The sequence below is a fragment of the Amblyraja radiata genome, chromosome 29 (genome assembly GCF_010909765.2).
Source record: "Amblyraja radiata isolate CabotCenter1 chromosome 29, sAmbRad1.1.pri, whole genome shotgun sequence".
In the NCBI taxonomy this organism is placed as follows: Eukaryota; Metazoa; Chordata; class Chondrichthyes; order Rajiformes; family Rajidae; genus Amblyraja; species Amblyraja radiata.
The window spans coordinates 23,630,182-23,651,470 of NC_045984.1; the positions used below are offsets into that span (position 1 = coordinate 23,630,182).

A 21,289-nucleotide genomic window follows, 5' to 3' on the forward strand; every position below is an offset into this window, starting at 1 on the left:
GTCCGGTTTGAAAAACAAGTTTATCTCCCAGTTTAGATATCATTCACTATTGCCTTTACTCCATGTGTACTTGCTCTGATTTCTCTGCTTTCCCTACTAATCAGTGTTCTTGCACCAAGCCCTAGCATTAAGTGTCATTCTGCTTATTTTGGAAATCTAAAATAAAAACTGTAAATGCGTCAAATCTGGAATAACCGATCGCAGGACTTCTTTAGACTGTCGTCCCGACCCAAAGCACCGTCTGTCCAATTCCCTCCACAGATGCTACCTGACCTATTGAGTTATGCCAGCCTGTAATAAGAAGGAACTGCAGATGCTGGTTTACACCAAAGATAAATACAAAGTGCTGGAGTTACTCAGCGGGTCAGGCAGCATCTCTGGAGAAAATGGATGGGTGACGTTTTGGGTCTGAAGAAGGATCTCGACCCGAAACGTTACCGATCCGTTTTCTCCAGAGATGCTGCTTGAGTTTAGTTTTAGTTTAGAGATACAGCTTGGAAACATGCCCTTTGGCCCACCGAGTCCGCACCACCCACAGAGTCCGCTCAGACCAGCGATCCTCGTATACTAGCACTACCGTAGCCAAATTAACCTAAAACCCTGTACGTTTTTGGAGTGTGGGAGGAAACCGGAGCTCCCAGAGAAAACCCATGCGGTCACGGGGAGAATGTACAAACACTGTACAGACAGCACCCTTGGTCAGGATCGAACCCAGATCTCTGGCTCTGTAAGTCATCAAGCTACTGCTGCACCACCGCTACTGCCCCATCCAGCAGTTTGTTTTTCCCTGTACTTGAGTATTCTGCTTCCCACCTCATAGGAGATTTGTATTAGATTTCAACATCCGAGGGCAAGGACAACACGTGGAATCATCTCACCCTAAAGGACGAGTTCCAAGCACTGCAGGACAGCACCAGGATACTCCGGGTGAAGCTATATTTACATTCTCCTCATCTCTACCTCTAAGTGCTTTCGTTATCACCCGACTGGCAAGGCCAATGTAGATTTATAAACTGCTTACAGAAGCCGATCTGATGGCTGATGGAAACGCCAGCAAATTGACAATGATGAGTCAATAAGGAGAATCTGGAGAAGGTTTTGTCAAAAGATACAAATCAAGTAAACTACTTAATGTGTTCTTTTAATTAAGGGCGGGCTGCAAAACCTAGTCACAGGACTGATGGTGATTCCATTAAACTGCTCAGCTGAAAACAAACCACTTCATAGCTAATACCATTTCCCTTAACGCTAGACTTCCAGACATCAAAGTTAGTGCTGAACGATGGTGTTGTGCTCAATCATATTCAATGAAACTACATTGCCGACTATAAACTGGACATAGAACCAAACTAATCTTTGAGACACAAGGAACTGCAGATTCTGCTGGAATCAGTAAGAAGAAGGGACCCAACCCGAAACGTCACAGTGGGAGGGGTAAAGTTTAAAGGAGATGTGTAGGGCATGTTTTTTTACACAGAGGATGGTCAGTGGCAAGAACATGCTGCCAGGGGTGTTGGTTGAAGTAGATACATTTGTGGCATTTAATAGACCTTTCGATAGGCATGTGGATATGCAGGGAATGGAGGCTGTGGGATATGCGCAGGTGAATAAGTGATGGTCTTGGCATCATGTTCGCCACTGACATTGTGGGCCGAAGGGCCTGTTCTTGTGCTATACAGTTCTATGTTGCATGTCCATTCCCTGACCCATTGAGTTTGACCACTTAGGGCTTTGCAAGGAATGCTTTGATCTGTTTCAAAAATAATTTCAATTCAAAGCAGTCTCCAGGATTTCAGGTGGACACAACGAATGTGAGACTAGGTGATGAAAATTGAAATGTTGCCATCCACCATTAGGACCAATAGTGGCCTTTGAGAGTCTTTTAGATAGACATGGACATACAGGGAATGGAGGGATATGGATCATGAGCAGGCAGAGGAGATTAGTTTATCTTGGCATCATGTTTGGCACAGACATTGTGGACCAAAGGGCCTGTCATGTGCAGCATCTTCCTATGTTCTATGTTCTAAGACGCAGGAAAGGACCACGATTCGGATCAGGACTCTTTTTCAGATTGACATCCTGACCCAAAATGGATTCTGTCCATTTCCTTCTACAGATGTTGCCTGACCATTGTGTTCCTCCACCAGTTTAGTTCAGTTTAGACAATAGACAATAGGTGCAGGAGCAGGCCATTTGGCCCTTCGAGCCAGCACCGCCATTCAATGTGATCATGGCTGATCATCCCCGATCAGTACCCCGTTCCTGCCTTCTCCCCATATCGCCTGACTCCGCTATTTTTAAGAGCTCTATCTAGCTCTCTCTTGAAAGTATCCAGAGAACCTGCCTCCACCGCCCTCTGAGGCAGAGAATTCCACAGATTCACAACTCTCTGTGAGAAAAAGTGTTTCCTCGTCTCCGTTCTAAATGGCTTTCTCATTATTCTTAAACTGTGGCCCCTGGTTCTGGACTCCCCCAACATCGGGAACATGTTTCCTGCCTCTAGCGTGTCCAAACCCTTAACAATCTTTTGTTTCGTTCAATTTAGTTCAGTGATGCAGCCAATGTAGTTTAGTTTAATTAGTGATACAGGATGGAAACTAGGCCCTTCGGCCCACCGAGTCCATGCCAAAACATCGATCACCCATTCACACTAGTTCTGTTATCCCACTTTCTCATCCACTCCCCGCACACTAGGACATTTTTACAGAAGTGAATTAACCTACAAAATGTTTCCTTCTTTACTTCAGAATAGCAGCTGAGTCTTATTTCAACTTGGCATCAACACATAATGAAACACAGTTGCTTAATGCAACATCAACCAGTCTCCAGATGATCATCTCTAATTGCTTAATCTAAGGAGATGGCTCATTGTTCTATTTGTAATGATGGAGAGGCAATTGTTAGGCCTCAGTTTAGCCAGTCTTGGAAAAGAAAATGGCTGAGTGACTATTTGCCTCATCTTACTTGTATTATGTTCTTAATTGATTAAGATTGGGTAACTTCCAGCCTCTTAGTATTTTGGAAGTAAATGACAATGAACTCAGAGCTAGTACTATCTTGAAATCTAACAATTCACAGGTCTGGAAGGATATTTTGCTGTGAATTGTACTTGCGGTGTCACCATGAGAGTTCCCTTTTTAATTGCAAATCACCATCTGGTTCCAAATGTTTAAGAAAGAACTGCAGATGCTGGAAAAATCGAAGGTAGACTAAAACGCTGGAGAAACTCAGCGGGTGAGGCAGCTTCGCTCCATAGATGCTGCCTCACCCGCTGAGTTTCTTTACCATTTTTGTCTACATCTGGTTCCAAATGATTATTTTGCCTTCCTTGGAGTGCAGGAAGCGGAGGGGTGACCATATAGAGGTTCATAAAATCACAAGGAGAAAAGATAGGGTGAATGCACACTGTGTCTTTTACTCAGGATAGGAGAATCAAAAGCAGAGGACGTAAGTTTAAGGTGAGAGGGGAAAGATTTAATAGGAATCCGAGAGGCAGCTTTTCATTCGGAAAGTGATGGGTGTATGGAACGAGGTAGTTGAGACAGATACAATAACAACATTTAAAGGACACCTGGTCAGGTACATGGAAAGGAAACGTTTAGAGGGATATGGGCCAAACGCAGGCGAGTGGGACTGGCTTAGACGGGGCATTTTGGTCGGCATAGATGACTTGGGCCGAAGGGCTTGTTTCCGTGCTGTATGACACTAATGTATTCCAATCCCCCTCGTGAATGGGAACTTGTTTACATATAAAGCTCTCTCTTATAAACGGAAAGCATGAAAAACATAACTACTTGTTAACCCTGGGGCTGGAGGAATTCTTGGAAGTTCTGAAACCATGAGATAGTAAAATATATTGGGCAAGTTTATGAAGGTGGTGAGTGCCTGGAATGCACTGGTGCAGGTGGTAGTTGAAGCAGATACAATAGTGACATTTGAGAGACTTTTGGATAGGCACGTGGATATGCAGCATTGGAGGGATATTGATTATATGCAATCATATAAGAGTTGGTCTTGGCATCATGTTCAGCAGAAACATTGTGGGCTGAAGGGCCTGATCCTTTGCTGTGCTGTTCTATGTTCTAATCATTATACAGAATCAGAAAGACAACCAGCTTGATTTTGGACAGTCAGTGCAGTTGGTTGCCAAGTTAGATAATGTCTATAAATACAAACCATGAGTGTTTGCAACACATACCACCGAATTGGATGTAGGAAAGAACAGATGAAGATAGACACAAATGGCTGGAGTAACTCAGGGGGTCAGACAGCATCTCTGAAGAGAAGGAATGGGTGATCATTCCTCAGACAGGGAAGAACTTCTAAAGAAGGGTCGTGACCCAAAAAGTCACCTATTCCTTTTCTCCATAGATGCTGGCTCTCCCGTTGAGTTGCTCCAGCATTTTGTGTCTATCTCCACTGAATTAGATGATGGTTCCACAGGGATGAAAATAACACTCAGATGGCCCATGAGAGGTTTGAAGATTTAAGCAGTGGGTACATTGAAACTTTGCGCTCACTTTTGATCACCATGTAATAACAATCAAACGAGAACCTCGATCTATCTATCTGCTTCAACGGTGGCTGAGTTGTTCCTTTGTTGAGGTTACATCAAGTCTGTGATATTACTTTGAAAAAAAAATGCCGTTGGTCTTGGTTGAGGCGGCTGGTTGCTTCTCATGTACTTTTCCACAACTGAAGGTAACATCATTGACCTCATAGGTAGTCTCTTCCTGTTTAGAAGTTGAAAAATTCTGTCCTACGCCATATTGTGGCAAAGGTCATAAATGAATGCGTCATACAATTAGAAATAGGCCATTCAGTCCATCAAGTCTACTCCGCCATTCAATCATGGCTGATCTATCTTTCCCTCTCAACCCCATTCTCCTGCCATCTCCCCGTAACCTTTGACAACTGTACCAATCTCCTTAAACTCACTCCACTTCCAATCCAAATTGAATGCTTTACGTAATGCATGAGCAGCTCAAAACATCAAAAAAAGGTCACTTTGAAACATGTGACGATTAGTTGCCAGCTTTTGTGCTCCTATTGAAAGTGAAATTTCAACAAAATACATGTAGTCAGTTACCAATTTCCTTGAAGTTCCACCATTTTGCAAATCTGACCTCCACATTTTACTTAAGTATTTAAGAAAATTATACGTTTACGTTTGCTCTCCATAATTTGCAGGATTTTGCTAATTACTATGTTTGAAATCACACTTGAACTTTAAATTGAAAAGTACCTTTGCAGTTCTTGTAAACCTTAACATTGTAACTGCTTCACGTACTGTATTCAGCAGTCAGGATATTATTTTGTTGGCATTTTGGCTCCTTGTTCTTAATAGTGTAAGTAGTTCCTCCCAGTGTAAGGAGCGCTGTCTTAATTAAAAAGCATTTAATCACACATTGTGTTGCTAGCAAACGTTATCCCTCTATTCTTTGCACTGCCATGTGCCTATCTACAAGCCTCTTAAACGCCACTATCGTATCTGCCTTCACCACCATCCCTGGCAGTGCGTTCCAGGCCCGCACCACCCTCTGTCTAAATAACGTACGCAGCACATAGAACATAGGCGACACAGAACAGAGAGCATAGAACACTACAGCACAAGAACAGGCCCTTCGGCCCACAATGTCTGTGCTGTACATAATGCCAAGACTATCACTCATCCACCTACACATAATCCACATCCCTCCATTCCCGGTATATCCAAAGATCTTTTAAATGCCACCAACCTATCTGCTTCAACCATCACCCCTTGGCAGTGCATTCCAAAGGCCCCCTCCACTCTCTGTATAAAAAAACTTGCCCCGCACATCTCTGTTAAACATTCCCCCTTATATCTATGCCCTCTAGCGCTGGACATTGACACCCTGGGAAAAAGGTTCTGACTGTCTACCCTATCAATGCCTCTCATCATTTTATATACAAGGGAGCTTATTTTTGTATTTCATGAACATCAATGAAGAAAGTGTTCTTGGCTTTTGCTACAGTGTCAACACATTCCTCCCACTTCCATGCTGGGGAGGCCAGTCATCTCATCCCTCGCCTCTTGCATTATTGCACCTGATATTATGCATGACTGTTCACCAACAATAAAAATAACATAGCCATTTACTTTCAAATAGAAGCGACATCCTTTTCAATGCTTTCTCCCCCTTTTACAAATGTAGCAATATGACAGATGTGACATAAAACACCTTCCATTAAAAAGTTATTTAACAAACTAAGTCTTAGAACATAGGACATAGAACTATAAAGCACAGGAAATGGGCCTTTCCACCCACAATACAAAGCCTAGATGAACCAATCTAGGTTCAGGCTCGAAGGGCCGAATGGCCTACTCCTGCTCCTATTTTCTATGTTTCTAATCTCATCTGCCTGCACATGATCCGTATTGCTCTTTTCCCCACACTTCCATACACCTGTCTACAGGCCTCTTAAACGCCACTATCGTATTCACCTCCACCACCACCCCCCCCGGCAATGAGCTCCAGGCCCCCACCACCCTCTGTGGAAAAGTACTTGCCATGCTCATCTCAATTAAACGTTCCTCCTCTCACCTTATAGCTGTGCCCTCTATCTAGCATTGGATATTTCCACACTGGGAGAAAGGCGCTGGCTGACTATCCTATCTTATGCCTCTCATCATTTTATATACTTCTATCAGATCTCGCATCAACCTCCGACACTGCAGAGCAAACAATCCAAGTCTATCCAACCTCTCCGCGTAGCTGAAACCCTCTAATCCAAGCATCATTCTGGTAAACCTCCACCGCACCCTCTCCAAACCTTCAACATCTTTCCTGTAATGGGGAAGCAGAACTGTACACAATACTCCAAATGCAGCCTCACCAATATCCTATAAAGGTGCATCAAGAGTTCTGTCAAGGGATTGTCAAAGGAAGTGGAAGGAAAGGATACAGGGTACATTACAACATGTGCAATTGGCGATGTGACAGGTAAAGATTTTAAGTAGTTTGGAATATTTAGAAAGAGCATGGTGTATGGTGTTTTCTATTAAATAACATTCATATTTTAGGTATGCCAATGGTCATTAGACTCTATTTATATTTTTATTTATTTTCATGAGCAGAATAGGAACTACAATAGGCAGCGTGAATATTTACACTGCCTTGTAAGAAATATTCGTTCACAGAGTATTGCAAAATGGTCACGAACCAAATTTAAAAAAACTACAATAGTGACTTGAAACTTAATAATATACAGCAGGTGCTGGAAATCTGATATCAAAATAGGAAATGCTGGAAGCACACAGGAAGTCAGGCAGCATCAGCGGAGAGATAACCTGTTGATATTTCAGCGTCCAGGACCCTCATCATAACTATGGGGGAGAGAGTGAGAGAAGTTAGTTAATAGACGCAGGAGAGAAAGTGGTAGAGGGAATACATGGAGCATGTGGGGTATGGACAAGATGACAGACTGAGGCAGTCAAGAGGCAGTTCATAATAGATGCAGCTTATTTGTGTGTGTGATTTATGGTTACATGTGAGGTTGTGGCAAGTAAAGCATCATTAACAGCAACCCTGATTGGAAAGTGTTACAAATTTATCAATACAATCTCCCCACCCACCACTTTTTTCCCCCTCGCTCCCTTTACCCTTGCTAGATGCGCACCCGTCTCTCCCACATTCCTGCCCCAACACCGTCCCTTCCCCCTCCACCTATATCCCTTCTTCTCGCTTCACATTCTTCTCTCCCTCTTTCCTAATCTCCTAGTCTTTTCATTCCTGCTCTTTTTTGCCCCTCCCTTCACCTGTACCAACCTATCACTTGACTGTCTTTGTTCCATCCTCACCTCTCTTCCATTCTTCTCCCTCCTGCTACATTCAGTCTGAAGAACAATCACGACCCGAAAGGTCGCCTAATCATGTTTTCCGGAGATGCTGCCTGAGCCATTGAGTTGCTCCAACACTTTGTGTCTCTTGTTGGAAACCAGCATCTGCTGTGCCTTGTGGCTACATATCACTTGCTTGGCTTTGTCCACCCCGCCCTACACCCCCCCCCCCCCCCCTACACCACCCCCCCCCCTCCCCCCCAACACCTGTCTTCTAGATTTCTCCCCCCCCTTACTAAAATCAGTCTGAAGATGGTCCTGACCTGAAACGTCACCTGTTCATGTCCTCCAGAAATGCTGCTGACCTGTTGAGTTACTCCAGCACTTTGTGTCTTTTCATTTTGAATGCAGTGTTCCAAATTGCTTTGATGCAAGAGGGTTACAGAAAAGAAGTATTGCTGCAGTTAACAGGATATTGGAACCATAGGGATGGTTCTGCCATGGGGGGCAGAGTGGTGCAGAGGTAGAGTTGCTGCCTTACAGCGTTAGAGACCCGGGTCCGATCTTGACTACGGGTGCTGTCTGTATGGAGTTTGTACGTCCTCCCTGTGACCGTGTGTGTTTTCCCTGGGTGCTCAGGTTTCCTCCCACACTCCATAGACGTACAGATTTGTAGGTCAATTGGCTTCTGTAACTTGTAATTTGTCCCTAGTGTGCAGGATGGTGCTGGTGTCCTGGATGATCCCTGGTCAGCACAGACTCGGTGGGCCGAAGGGCCTGTTTCCACGCTATACTGTACCTGTAAAATCTAAAGTCTAAAGGATGAAACCAATAAAGGCAGCAGCAATGTTTGTGGATATGCACCTGAAGTAGCACTTGCACACCAATACAAGAATATTAATTACATTATAAAACAAAAACAAATAAAAGTGTAGATGCTGGAATATCTTTGGCCCTACATTAGTCATTGGCCTAATTAAAATTAGTCGAAGGATGCCTACTCCTCTTGGTTTAGACAAGGTTAAAAAGGAATAGTGAAGACTGAAGACTGAGAGGCAGCATGAGCTAACGGCTTCCTATGGAGATACAAGGGACTGCAGATACTGGAATCCAGAGCAAAACAGACAGTGCTGGAAAAACTCAGCAAGTCAAACTGCATCTGCGAAAGGAATGGATAGGTGATATTTCGGGGTCGCGACCTTACTTCAGACTGATGGCTGTAGGGATGGAGACAGCTGGAAAATAGAGGTGGGGACGGGACAAAGCCTGGCAGGTGATAGGTGGATACAGGTGTCGTGGCTGGATTGGAAGTTGGCTAGACAAAGGCTAGAGATGAAAAGGAGACAAAATGGTGTCAGACAGAAAGAGTTGGAAAGAAGTTTGGGATAGAGGAAGAAATGGGTGGGCAAGCATAGGAACGAGAGGGAGGGAAGGGAGGGGGTGCTACATAAAGTTAGTGAATTCAATGTTCATATGGTTGAGTTGTAAGCTACCCTAGGGGAATATGAGATGTCGTTCCTCCAGTTTACATGTGGTCTCACCCTGGCAACACGTTCATATAACATTTAAAGCCTTCAGTGCAAAAATGTCCCAGTGGAAGATGAATGAATATTTTATCACAATATAATCCACCAAACCCAGGCATCTATCATGTCCTTCACTTCACTAGCACTGGGCTCCCACCCACTCATTGTCATCGGCTCATTCTTGGTTTCATTTACCTTTGGTCTGTTGCCATCTGCAATAAACACATGCGTTTTAGTTCATCACTGCTTGGTAATATATTGTGTATTTTAGTTGGGCTATCATTTTACCCAAAGTACTAGAAATAACTCGGCAATAATCAATTGTGAGGGCATTTACTTTGGCTCCACCTATTTTTCTTCTGTCACCTGAAATTTCTCCTCCCCACACAGTGTCTACGCGATCTCGCAATGCAAAGAAGTCTTCAGGAGTTGCCACTGGTGTTGTAAAGCACATTCTCAGGTACTGCCGAGTCTGAATTTGCCAGACGTTGTATTTACAGATTCCTTCATTCGCAGTTAGTACTGCGAAAATGCTCATCCATTGTATAGATATATATTTATTTTTAACACGATGACACACTCTCCCATTAAGTGTATAGCTGATCTTTCCAGAGACAAATGATTACGCTTGTCTGAGATACACAAACTATAACAAAATTGCCTCATTATCAGCATGAAAGCTAGCACACAATGTCAGTTCTTTCATTGTCTTACACTGTGAATATGAAGGAGTTACTGAGCCTAACAATGTGAGCAGGTAAATGTAGTTTATTATAAGTTACCATTAACCCCAATGCCTACATCATTCAAAGGTTGTTGAGCCATCACTTGAGTAGGATATAATTGCTTCTTTCCCTTTCAAGTAACCAAGCACCCGGCAGACCTATGAGTTTCATATGAAATGACTTTGAAATTGGATGCAAAATTAATCCTTAATTGCTGACACACTGAATGGAAGGCGCACTATATTCCAATATAACTGTATCACACATGCCAGGCTTTTATGGGCACCAAGAACTATTTACCATAGGTTGCTTTGTTGTTTACACAATTTGAGCACCCCACTTCTTATTCCAATACTGGAATAGCTTTCAGTATCCCATTTGTGCTGTATTTAGTGGAAGAGAATTAGCCAAAGCCCTTATGATGTCTCAGGATACACACCTACATGAAACATATCTCATATTAAGGCATCAATCAGTTTCAGGCTTCTCTCATGCACCTACAGGAAGAGCGAGATAGTTCCCCCGTCTATCTCAAGGAAGTCAACACTTGTTCAGTTTCACTATTTGCCAATATTTGGTAACCTGACAGTACAATTCAAAACTTGAGAACTCTCCAAATGCACAATGTAAAACACAATATGGAATAGGAGGGTGCAAGACATTTGGACAGACGTTTGGATCGGAAGGGTTTGGAGGGTTATGGGCCACACACACACACACACACACACACACAAATGGGACCAGCCCACTATGCCAAGTTGGTTGTCATGGACAATGGACAAGGACTTGTCTATGTGCTGTACAGATCGATGACTCTACAACTCAATGGGATTAAATTCTTTGTATTTCCAGCTGGCATTTGGTCTTTAGTACAGATTTGTGCCTCTCTTGGGAAACCAATGATAATAAGATGGTGGCATTCTTACCCGAAAGAGAAGATGGCTGGAGGGAGACTGAGGCTACTCTCTGCAGTAATAGCTCAGGCAAATCAGTGAAGTAGTTGAGCACAGGTAGAGCAAAGTCAACTGCCACACCAGAAAGGCTATCAAACATGACTGTGGGATCACAAGGCAGTAACTTGAATGTGTCCATTTAATAGATGGCACCTCCAGGGATGGCACAGTGATAGAGTTGCTGCCTTCCAACACCAGAGGTCTGGGTTTGATCCTGACTACAGGTTCTGTCTGTGCGGAGTTTGCACTTTCTCCCTGTAACCACGTGGGTTTTCTCCGGGTGTTCCGGTTTCCTCCCACATTCTGAGGGGGTACGGATTTGTAGGTTTATTTGCTTCTGTAAATTGTCCCTAGTGTGTAGGGCAGAACTAGTGTACGGGTGATCGCTGGTCGGGCGCATACTCGGTGGGCCGAAGGACCTATTTCCACATTGTTTCTCTAAACTAAACTGAACCCCTACATCTTCTAAATGTCATCAACGAAATAACTTTAACTTTAACAAAACAGCATTTGAGCTCGGAAAGGGTAATGCAACAGTCGCAGTATGAGAGGTTAGTTGTTGAATTAGCCAGGAAGCAGAGAATTTTGTGCACAGCCTGATAATTCAAAACTCTCAACAAGAGTGCTATAGCTACTTAATATTCTAAAGCTGTAAAGTGGAGTTAGAAGGAACTGCAGATGTTGAAATCAAAATGCAAAGTACTGGAGGAACTCTAAAGTAGTAACCATGTCCAAACCTCATATCAACTCTCAGTGTTGCAGTCTGTGCTTGTGTCTTTGCTGCTGCAGGGTGTGCTGCATACTGCAAGAAAGGTGCCATGAATGTAGACGCAAGGAACTGCAGATGCTTGTCTGTAAAAAGAGACACAAAGCGCTAAAGTAGTTCTGCGGATCAGGCAGCATCTCTGGAGAACATGGACAGGTGATGTTTGAGTGCATGATGAAGAAGGGTCCCAACCTGAAATGGCGCCTATCCATGTTCTCCAGAGAGAACATGCCTGGCCCGCTGAGTTACTCCAGCACTTTGTGTCTTTTAAGGTCACGTGAATGAATGGTTGCCTGCAGATGCTGATCATGTAAGCTTTCCGTTCTTCCAAAATAAGCAGAGAAACTAAAGTGACAAAGTGGTCCATGCATCTCTTCCAATGCGTGATGCTTGGGTTCCATTTCACCGTGCATTTCCAGATAGCATCAGACAGGATAATGGCAGAGGATATGAAAATTCTGCCATCTCTTGCCAGATCCAGACTGCCCCACCCACATGCGATCACGGGTCACTTCTTCCCCACCCACTGCATACAAGTTTCCATGAAATATGGGACATAGGATCATGAGAGAGTCTTAACTCGAATGCAAAACAATCCACTGTATACCTTCCATGCAGACCAAAGGGAGATCTCCTCAGGCATATTGCCCCACAGTTAGTATTCTATGCATGTTCTCCACAGATGCTGCCTCCAGCCCTCTGTTCTACACAAGATTCCAGCATATGTACTTCCTTGTGTCTCCCTTTAGTTCTTGCTGCCACCCTTTCATGTTTCTACGACCCACTGGGACAAATGGGTGAACCCTCATTGTGTCCTTTATAGGATTTTGAACATTAGACGGGTAAGGGGGAATCTCATTAAAACCTGCCAAATAAAGAAAGGCCCAGATAGAGTGGATGTGGAGAGAATGCTTCCAGTAGTGGGAGAGTCTAGGACCAGAGGGCACAACCTCTGAATAAAAGTTGTATTCTTTAGTACCTTTAGAAATGTACCTTTAGATTGGAGATGAGGAGGAATTTCTTTAGCCAGAGGGTGATGAATCTGTGGAATTAATAGACGGCTCTGGAGGCCAAGTTATTTGGGTATTTTGAAAGTGGTGATTGATAGGTTCTTGATTAGTAAGGGCGTCAGAGGTAATAAGGAGAAGGCAGGAAAATGAAGAGGGAAAACTCAGTCAGCCTTGATTGAATGGCGGAGCAGACTCGATGGGCTGAATGGCCTAATTCTGCTCATAGGTCTTGTGGTCTTGCGGTAACAGTGGGTGTCTCTCGCATGTGTCCTGTTGGAAAGAGAAAACCCAATCATAGTCTCCTATTTCTTCTTTAGGGTTTTCTACTGTTTTCTCTGGATGTTGTGTCTGCATTTCTCGACCCAATACAACACCCTGCAATTTTCCTAATTGCTGTTATCCAGGAGTGGGAATTGTGCTGGGATCCTCCTGCTCTCTGAAAGCGGTCTCTAGTACAGCAGGGATATTCGGCAATAAGAGAAACAGCCCAAAACACCCAAACACATCTTTGTCTCCGACAATGAGGGAGTCTGAGGAAGGGTCTCGAACCAAAACGTCGCCTATTCCTTTTCTCCAGAGATGGCTGCATGGCTGGCCCAGCGGCCACGTTGCAGCTTCATGGTGCCAGAGACCTGGGTTTTATCCTGAACACGGGTGCTGTCTATACGGTGTTTGTACGTCATCCCTCTGACCGCGTGGGTTTTCTCTGGGTGCTCCAGTTTCCTCCCACACTCCCACCCTCCAAAGACGTGCAGTATAAATGGATGATTGGTGGTCAGCATGAACTTGGTGGACCAAAGGGCCTGTTTCCATGCTGTATCTCTCGATCCATCTTCCTACCCATATGTGTCCAAGTGTCTTTTGACCCTTTGACTCGTGTCCTTCCCTCCTTTGAAGTTTCAGATTCTTTCAAAAAGACTGATATCTTAATTTACTCTGGACTATCATCTCTCTGAGTCTTTTAGCAAACACCTCCTGGCAGAAGAAGGAGTTGAAAGTAAAAGAGACATGAAAGGCGAATGCATCTCCTGAGATGCTAATGAGATGTTAGACGTGCATATTTCTGAGATATTAAACTGAGATTTATCCAATATCTCAGGTACATGCAAACCAATCCATGGATGCCTTCCATGCAGACCTAAGGGAGACCTCCTCAGTGGTATTGCCCCATAGTTAGTCTTCAGCCAATTAATCGCCCACAAACAACTGGCTATGCTGTCTGAGTAACTTAATACCCATTGCAACATTGACAATGTTTCAAAGATTACATCATTAGTTAGAAAGCACTTTGAGTAGGTCATGAAAAGCACTTAGACTCATAGAAACATCGAGACCTACATTGTGGAAACAAGCCCATCTGCCCAACTTGCCCATACCGACCAACACGTCCCATCTACACTAGTCCCAGCTGCCTGCGTTTGGCCCATATCCCTCTAAGCCTGTCCCATCCATGTACCTGTCTAAATGTTTCTTGAACATTTTGCGATAGTCCCTGTATTTTCTATTGTAAGATCTCCAAGATGTTTTTGATGTAGCAATGGGTGCCATGTATAGTTTAATAACAATTATCAAAGAGGAATCATTCAGCACTTTCAAACAACATGTTTGGCTTTGCTTTTACAACAGCAGTGTGAATCTAGGTTAAAATCTACTTTTACTGCTTTATATTATTTTATTATTGATAGATTAAATTATTAAACTATTTGGTATTACTCATGTATTGGTGGCTGGTCAGAATAGATTTCAGAAGGTGATATTCTTTCTGATGTTCTTTCCTTTCTGTTCTTTGTTACTGCATTTGTGGAAACCAAGGGCCTGTCTGCCTTTTCAGGAAGAAAGTATTATTTGGTAACCTGACAACAACATTCAAAGCTTGTGAAACCCAAAGTCTGTGCACAATGTAAAACACAACAAGGCTGAAAGACATTTGGACAGATATATGGAAATGTAGAGTTTGGAGGGTTATGGGCCACACACAGACAAATGGGACCAGCCCTCTACGCAAACTAGGTTGGCATGGACAATGCCAACCATTGTCGTAGAACAGGGAAGTTTTCCCTTGTGTCCTGTTGGATATGCAACATCACACAGGAAGGATACCTGTTCGCAACCACATTGCTATTCATGGGAGCATGCCGCAAACAACTTGACAATCATGAGAGGAATAGATCGGGTAGATGCAAAGAATCTCTTGCCCAGAGTAGGAGAATCGAAGATCAGAGGACATAGGTTCAAGGTGAAGGGGAAAAGATTTAATAGGAATCTGAGGGGTAACTTTTTCACGCAAAAGGTGGTGGGTGCATGGAACAAGCTGCCAGAGGAGGTAGTTGAGGCTGGGGCTATACGAACATTTAAGAAGCAGTTAGGCAGGTACATGGATGGGACAAGTTTGGAGGGATATGGACCAAGTGCAGGCTGGTGGGACTAGTGTAGCTGAGACATGTTGGCCGATGTGGGCAAGTTGGGCGGAAGGGCCTGTTCACCACAGTATGACTCGATGACAATTGGTAGAGTAAATGATTAAACTACTGATTCCAGGAAGGTATTAGTCATGTATCGATGGCTTATCATGTATTGACAAGGATAATTGTGCAATTGTGGTGAATCGGCCATTTTGTTTGCAGTGGTGGCATTGAAATGGTTTCCCTGACCAGGGGAACAAATGCATTCATTGAAAGTCCTCCCACACTGATTCATGTTCTACACATTCAAGTGGAATATAAGCACCAGCTATACTCTTAGAATGGAACAACCTGTGTGTTTGCTTGACTTATATTGATCGTAGCTGTATCGAGATCATTTGTAAACCTTTAAAAATACATTTATTGTAAATAATGTGCTTCCTTCTGTATGACAGACAATGATCAATTATAAGTGTAGATGAGCTGAAAGATCACAGAGTGCTCCCATGTGGAGCCTTTTACCTATTAATCGTAGTAAAATAAACTACAACATGTTCTTTTGTCGTGGGTTTTGTTGTTTGGACAGTGCACCAATGTCATTAAAAATTGTTTTTCCTGATAGCAATTTAATTATTGCAGTTCCCCCCCTCCAATTTATCTTTGGTATGTTTAGTTCATCCACTTGAACACTTCAAACCTTAAGGATAGAGGAAGACAATTTGGACACTCGAATTTGTTCTGACGTTTAATCAAACCATGCAACCTAATTTAATTTATCAGTCTACCTCTTCTTTAGTTTAGTTTCATTTAGAGATACAGTGTGGAAACGGTCCCTTTGGCCCACCGATTCCATGCTGAACAGCGATCCCCCACCCTACACACTAGGGGCATTCACAATTAACACAAGTAAGCTACTGTTTGTTTTTGGAGTGTGGGCGGAAACCAGGGCACACGGAGAAAACCCACGCTGTCACAGGGAGAATGGGAAAACTCTGTACTGACAGCACCAACAGGCAGGATCGAACCCGGGTCTCTGGCGCTGTAGGGCAGCAACTCTGCCGCCACGCCACCTTCTATACCCCTTAATGTCTTTGGTTCACAAAATAATGGCTGAGCATCTGTAAGGTTGGAAGGTTAACAGTGTGGCAATCATTCTTCAATTCAGTGGCTTCCAATATTGATTACTAACTACCCCCACCCTCCCCTTCCCCAACTGACTGCATCTTAATGGTCCAGCAAGCACACAACGAAGAAGTGTGCACTTCCTTCTAAGCTGTGATTTGATCTTGGACAAAACACAAAGGGTTGGAGGAAGTCAGCGGGTCATGCAGCATCTGTGGAGGGAATGGACAAACGATGCTTTGGGTCGGGACGCATCTACAGACTCAGATGTTTTCCTCGGCAGGGTTAAATGACAGCAGTTTAGCTGTAATTTACCTGGGTTCACAAGCGTGAAAAAAAATTAAGTGGATTGTCAAACGTGATTGAGTACTGCTTAGCTCTCCTCCAGAGGTAACGGGGTCCCCTGTGGGTGTGCCATACACTTACATAGAGGTCCCTGGACTTGTAGTGATACCAGTTGTTGTACAGCGGTCACTTGCATGATTGTCTACTGATATAAACTCAACGACAAACAATGTCTGCCTTGGACAATGGGGAGAAATTGGGGTTCCACCATTACTGTCCACCCCATCCCCACAAAGACTCAAAGACTGTTGCCGGTGAGACCAGCAGTGAAGGCTTTTCCAAGATGGTCACTTTTCCTTAAGGTACGTTCCTGCTTTCTGTTAAAAAAAAAAACCTCCCCCAAAACATTCCAAGCCCAGAGACGGATTCACTCTCTTCTGATTTCTCTCTGATATCCTTCATGGGTCCTTGAATCCCACCCCAAGCCCACACTGCTTTCCCTCCGATCAATCTACAGCAATTTGATAATTTGATCATCTGGTCAACATCCTGACCCCAACCGTATCTCTCCCCCCCCCCCCCCCCCCCCAAAAAACACTTCTTGTTCATTCCGCTCCTTAACCCACTTGCTCCTGATCATCATAATCCATGTCTGTTCCCAAACCGCTACAATTATTTTTCCCAACCCTTCTGAATCTTCCACCATGTCCCAAACATCTCACTAACCTCCACCCCCGCAGTATTTTCCGCTGTTTATCCACGCCACTTTAAGCCCCAAATTACACCCTCCACGTTCCACCCAGCGGATCATTTCCTCTGAATCCGCTCTCCCCCTCGCTCTCTCTACTCAATCAACTACCTGTATCCTCATCATAATCCTTGCCCACCACTTCTTGTTTGTGGCGTGTATGTCAATGGTTTGGACACATATGTGGAAGGGTTGATTACTAAGTTGGCAGAAGACTGTTGGAGCTGTGGAGAGTGATGAAGGTTGTCAAAGGATGCAGCAGAATATATAGATCAGTTGGAGATATGGCTGGAGAAATGTTTGATAGAGTTTAATCTGGACATGTATGAGGTGTTGCACTCTGGAAGGTCAACTGTGAGCAGGAAGCATACAAGCAGATACATAAACAAAGTTACAGAGGCATTTATACAGACAGGCAGGGAACAATCACTGATCATGTGCAGGCAGATCGGGCTAGTTTAATTTGACATAATGGTCAGCAGAGACATTGTGGGCTGAAGGGCCTGTTCCTGTGCTGTACTCTTCTATATTCTCTCCCCCTTTGATCACTCCACTCCAGTAAGATGGGAAATCACAATGAATGGTTTGTGTGTGAATGTGTGTGGAAGTACTAAGGCACTCAATGGGTCTGGTGGTTTGCTTATAGCTTTGTAGCAAACTGCCGTGGCTGCCTACATTTAAGCAAAGTAAACCTATCCCTCTTCATCTTTTATTTCCACACTATGATGGGAAATCATTGTATCCTTTGCACATGTCAGCAAGTTAATCTGCTCTATTTCAACCCATTTCATCTGCTTTGGTCAGCACCATTAAAAAATACATTTCTATAATTAAAATTGAGGGGGTGGCTAATGTTTCATTCTAAGTTGACTGGCGGATTGCAAGATGCAGCAAGGCAACAGGCCCATCAGCCCACCGAGTGCACTACGACCATCTATCACCTGGTCACACTAGATTTATGTTATTGCATTTTTGCAATCTCTTCCTTAACACGATTAACGGGCTATTTAGAGAGTCCTAAACCTAAAAATTAACCTAAAAATCTGCACGTCATTTGGGGTGTGGGAGGAAACCGGAGCACCTGGTAAAAACCCACGCAGTCACAGAAAAAGTGCAAACTCCACACAGCCAGAATGTGAGGTCAGGTTCAAACTGGGGCCTCTGGTGCCATGAGGCTGTTGATGGAGTTGGATTTGCTTGCAGTGAAAAATAGAAAGGGTAGGTCTTTAAAAGAAAGCAAGCTACCATTCATTGTATGCTTGAACACAAATTAAGGTACAGCAGTTAGGTTAGCAAAAAGAGCATGAAATTATTAAGAGCAAATGAAAAGAAAAGATAATTATCAAGCAAATACTTTGTGGTTATTCCAACTTCTTTCCATTATTCTAACCTGGGCATTCATTTTTTTTTATAATAACCGGATAGTTTAACATAATATGCCTAAAAGGTATGACAAACATATGAGAATAATATCCTATTATGAGGCTTAAAATTATCAGTTGTACAATGAATAAATGAAGCATTTGCCAACAAATCTTACCAGGGCAAATCCTCATCAATAGTATTACACAACGAGAGAGAGAAAAATAACATGAGGGGGAATGATAAAATCAAGGGGGAAATGGAGAGGGCGAATGCCCAAAGTTTTTTACGCAGGGCAGGGGAATCAAAAAGAAAGGGACAGAGGTTTAAGGTGAGAAGGGCAAGATTTAATAGAAAAACTGTGGGGCAACATTTTCACTCAGAGGGTGGCGGGTATATGGAATGAGCTGCCAGAGGTGGTAGGTGAGGCAGGTACAATACCTTCAAAACCTTTCCTATCCATGTAACCGTCCAAGTGTCTTGGGAGAGCAAATGATTGGTTAGTTCTCAAGTCCTGGTGAAAGGACTGTTGTGAAATATTAAAGGAAATGTCTCAATTTTTCCAATTTTCCAAATCTGGAAACAATCGCTTTCACAATAGAACCGCAAGATGTCTTCCCTGGTTCAGTGGATGTGATCTGAGTGAGAATCGTCAGGGCTGAAGGCAAATGTCCACCAACCACTGTAAATATCAGGTGTATTTTTCTTCAAAGATCAGCGAGCAATTGTCCATAACAACCCGTGCTCTTTCAACTCACCCACATTGCACTTGGGGTCAGCCTGTCATATATCAAAAATATATATATATAGGCTTTACGTATGCAAAGTGACTATATGAGGCAAGCATATTGTTCACAGTTATTATATCAAAGCTTATTTTTATAATTTAAATATTAATCTTTTTTTTCCTAGACAGATTAATCCTTTAGTTTTGTTTTATAGGGACAGGGTTGGTATTGCAGAGTGTGATAAAAAAAAGCATCAGAGGAAATTAAACATGGATAGTAAGGCAGGTGAAACGCATATATCGGATGGGAAATAATCTAATCATCTTTAAGTCATAGCATACACATTATGTTGGGGACGTTTGGTGGTTAGCCTAGTCAGCCTTGGAACACAAAGCCAGCACAGCAAAGATATTAGTCTTCAAATTAATCTTAAAGAGTCAATGGTAGGAATTATTTATTTAAAAAAAGACAAATTGCTAATAGTTTGAGCTGGTGAACCTTCCAGCAAAGTGGGTGCGACGGACTTTCAAGTGAAACATCAAATGGAATTAGTTTTATGGGGATCCTACGGAGTGTGCCACATAAATATTATTTCTTTCCTTTAATTAAGACAACCATATTTAAATGAAAAGTGATGTGCAATGCTGTTTAGCAGCGATATGCTAAATACAGACATGTTCCTTCATTACGATGAAATAAACAGTATGGCATTACTGAGGGTATTAAATGGTCGTTTCCTGTCTTGTGTTCATTGTGTGCAGATACAACCTTTATTTTATGTACAAGCTAAACTTTGCTGTCACTAATTTTGTTTCCCTCTTCTCGTCCTTCCTCCTGTACGTGACTGCTCACACTGTACGCTGATGACCAGCCGGAAGAGTGGGCCGACAGGATTTAAAATCCTCCACGGTAGAGATGAAAGGTACGGCAGATGTTGGTAAGGGCGTCAAGGGCTACGGGGAGAAGGCAGGAGAATGGGGTTGAGAGAGCAAAGATAGGTCAGCCACGATTGAATGGCTGAGTAGACTCGATGGGCCGAATGGCCTACTTCTGCTCCCATGACTTATGAACTTATGAACTAATGTTCACATTGGGCTGGTTCACCTCTAAACCAATCCTGTCGTCCAACCAGTTTTATTGTTGCCCAGATCAGACCAGATCAGACCAGACCAGACCAGACCAGACCAGACCAGACCAGACTTCAATGATATAATGAGAAATTACACATGTTGTTTATACTTTACCGAATAAACCTTCAGGATCCTTAGGACTCTTCTAGGTTTTCGCATCATACTCCTCAGCCTTCCTCTCAAGGAGGTAAGTATTTTTATTAAAGGAAACCTTGCATGATGAAGATGCAGGATTTTCACAACTGACCATTCTAACATCTTATATGCCCACTGGATACCGTCCATCTGATCCGCATGTTGGCTAACTTACAATTTGTAACTTTCAACTAAAGTCTTCATAGAATATAGAACAGTACAACAGAGGAACAGCCCCTTCAGCCCACAATGTCCTTGCCAAATATGATGCGGCTAAATCACCTTCATGTGATCCAAATCCATTCCCTACATATCAATGTGCCAGTCTAACAGCCTCTCAAACACCACAATCATATCTGCCTTCAGGCGCTCACCACTCTCTGTAATGTTTTTCCCGCACATCTTCGTTATGCTTTGCCCCTCTCATCTTAAAACTATGCCCTCTGTTTTTTGACATTTCCACCCTGGGGAAAACAAGTTCTGACTGCCTAGCCCATCCGTGCTTCATTCCGTTTCATGAAAGGTACAGCTCACTCTCCTGTCTGTTTGTGGACACATCACAGGCTATGATCAGGTTTAGTTCATCAAGAGAT

At 43.3% G+C, this 21,289-nt stretch overlaps 1 protein-coding gene across 3 annotated transcripts in view; it reads left to right on the top strand.

The window, feature by feature from the left end:
* LOC116989472 (hepatocyte nuclear factor 6-like) overlaps nt 1-21,289 on the top strand; it is a 97,372-nt gene that overhangs the window by 40,907 nt on the left and 35,176 nt on the right. The window contains exons 2-3 of one of the 3 annotated variants that reach the window (XM_033046887.1): nt 9,721-9,790; nt 20,303-20,353. The exons of 1 other annotated variant lie outside the window; for it this stretch is intronic. In XM_033046887.1, the coding sequence (XP_032902778.1) occupies nt 9,721-9,790; nt 20,303-20,353 (121 nt within the window). The remainder of the gene's footprint in view (nt 1-9,720; nt 9,791-20,302; nt 20,354-21,289) is intronic. One more of the 3 variants, XM_033046885.1, reaches the window with a different exon arrangement.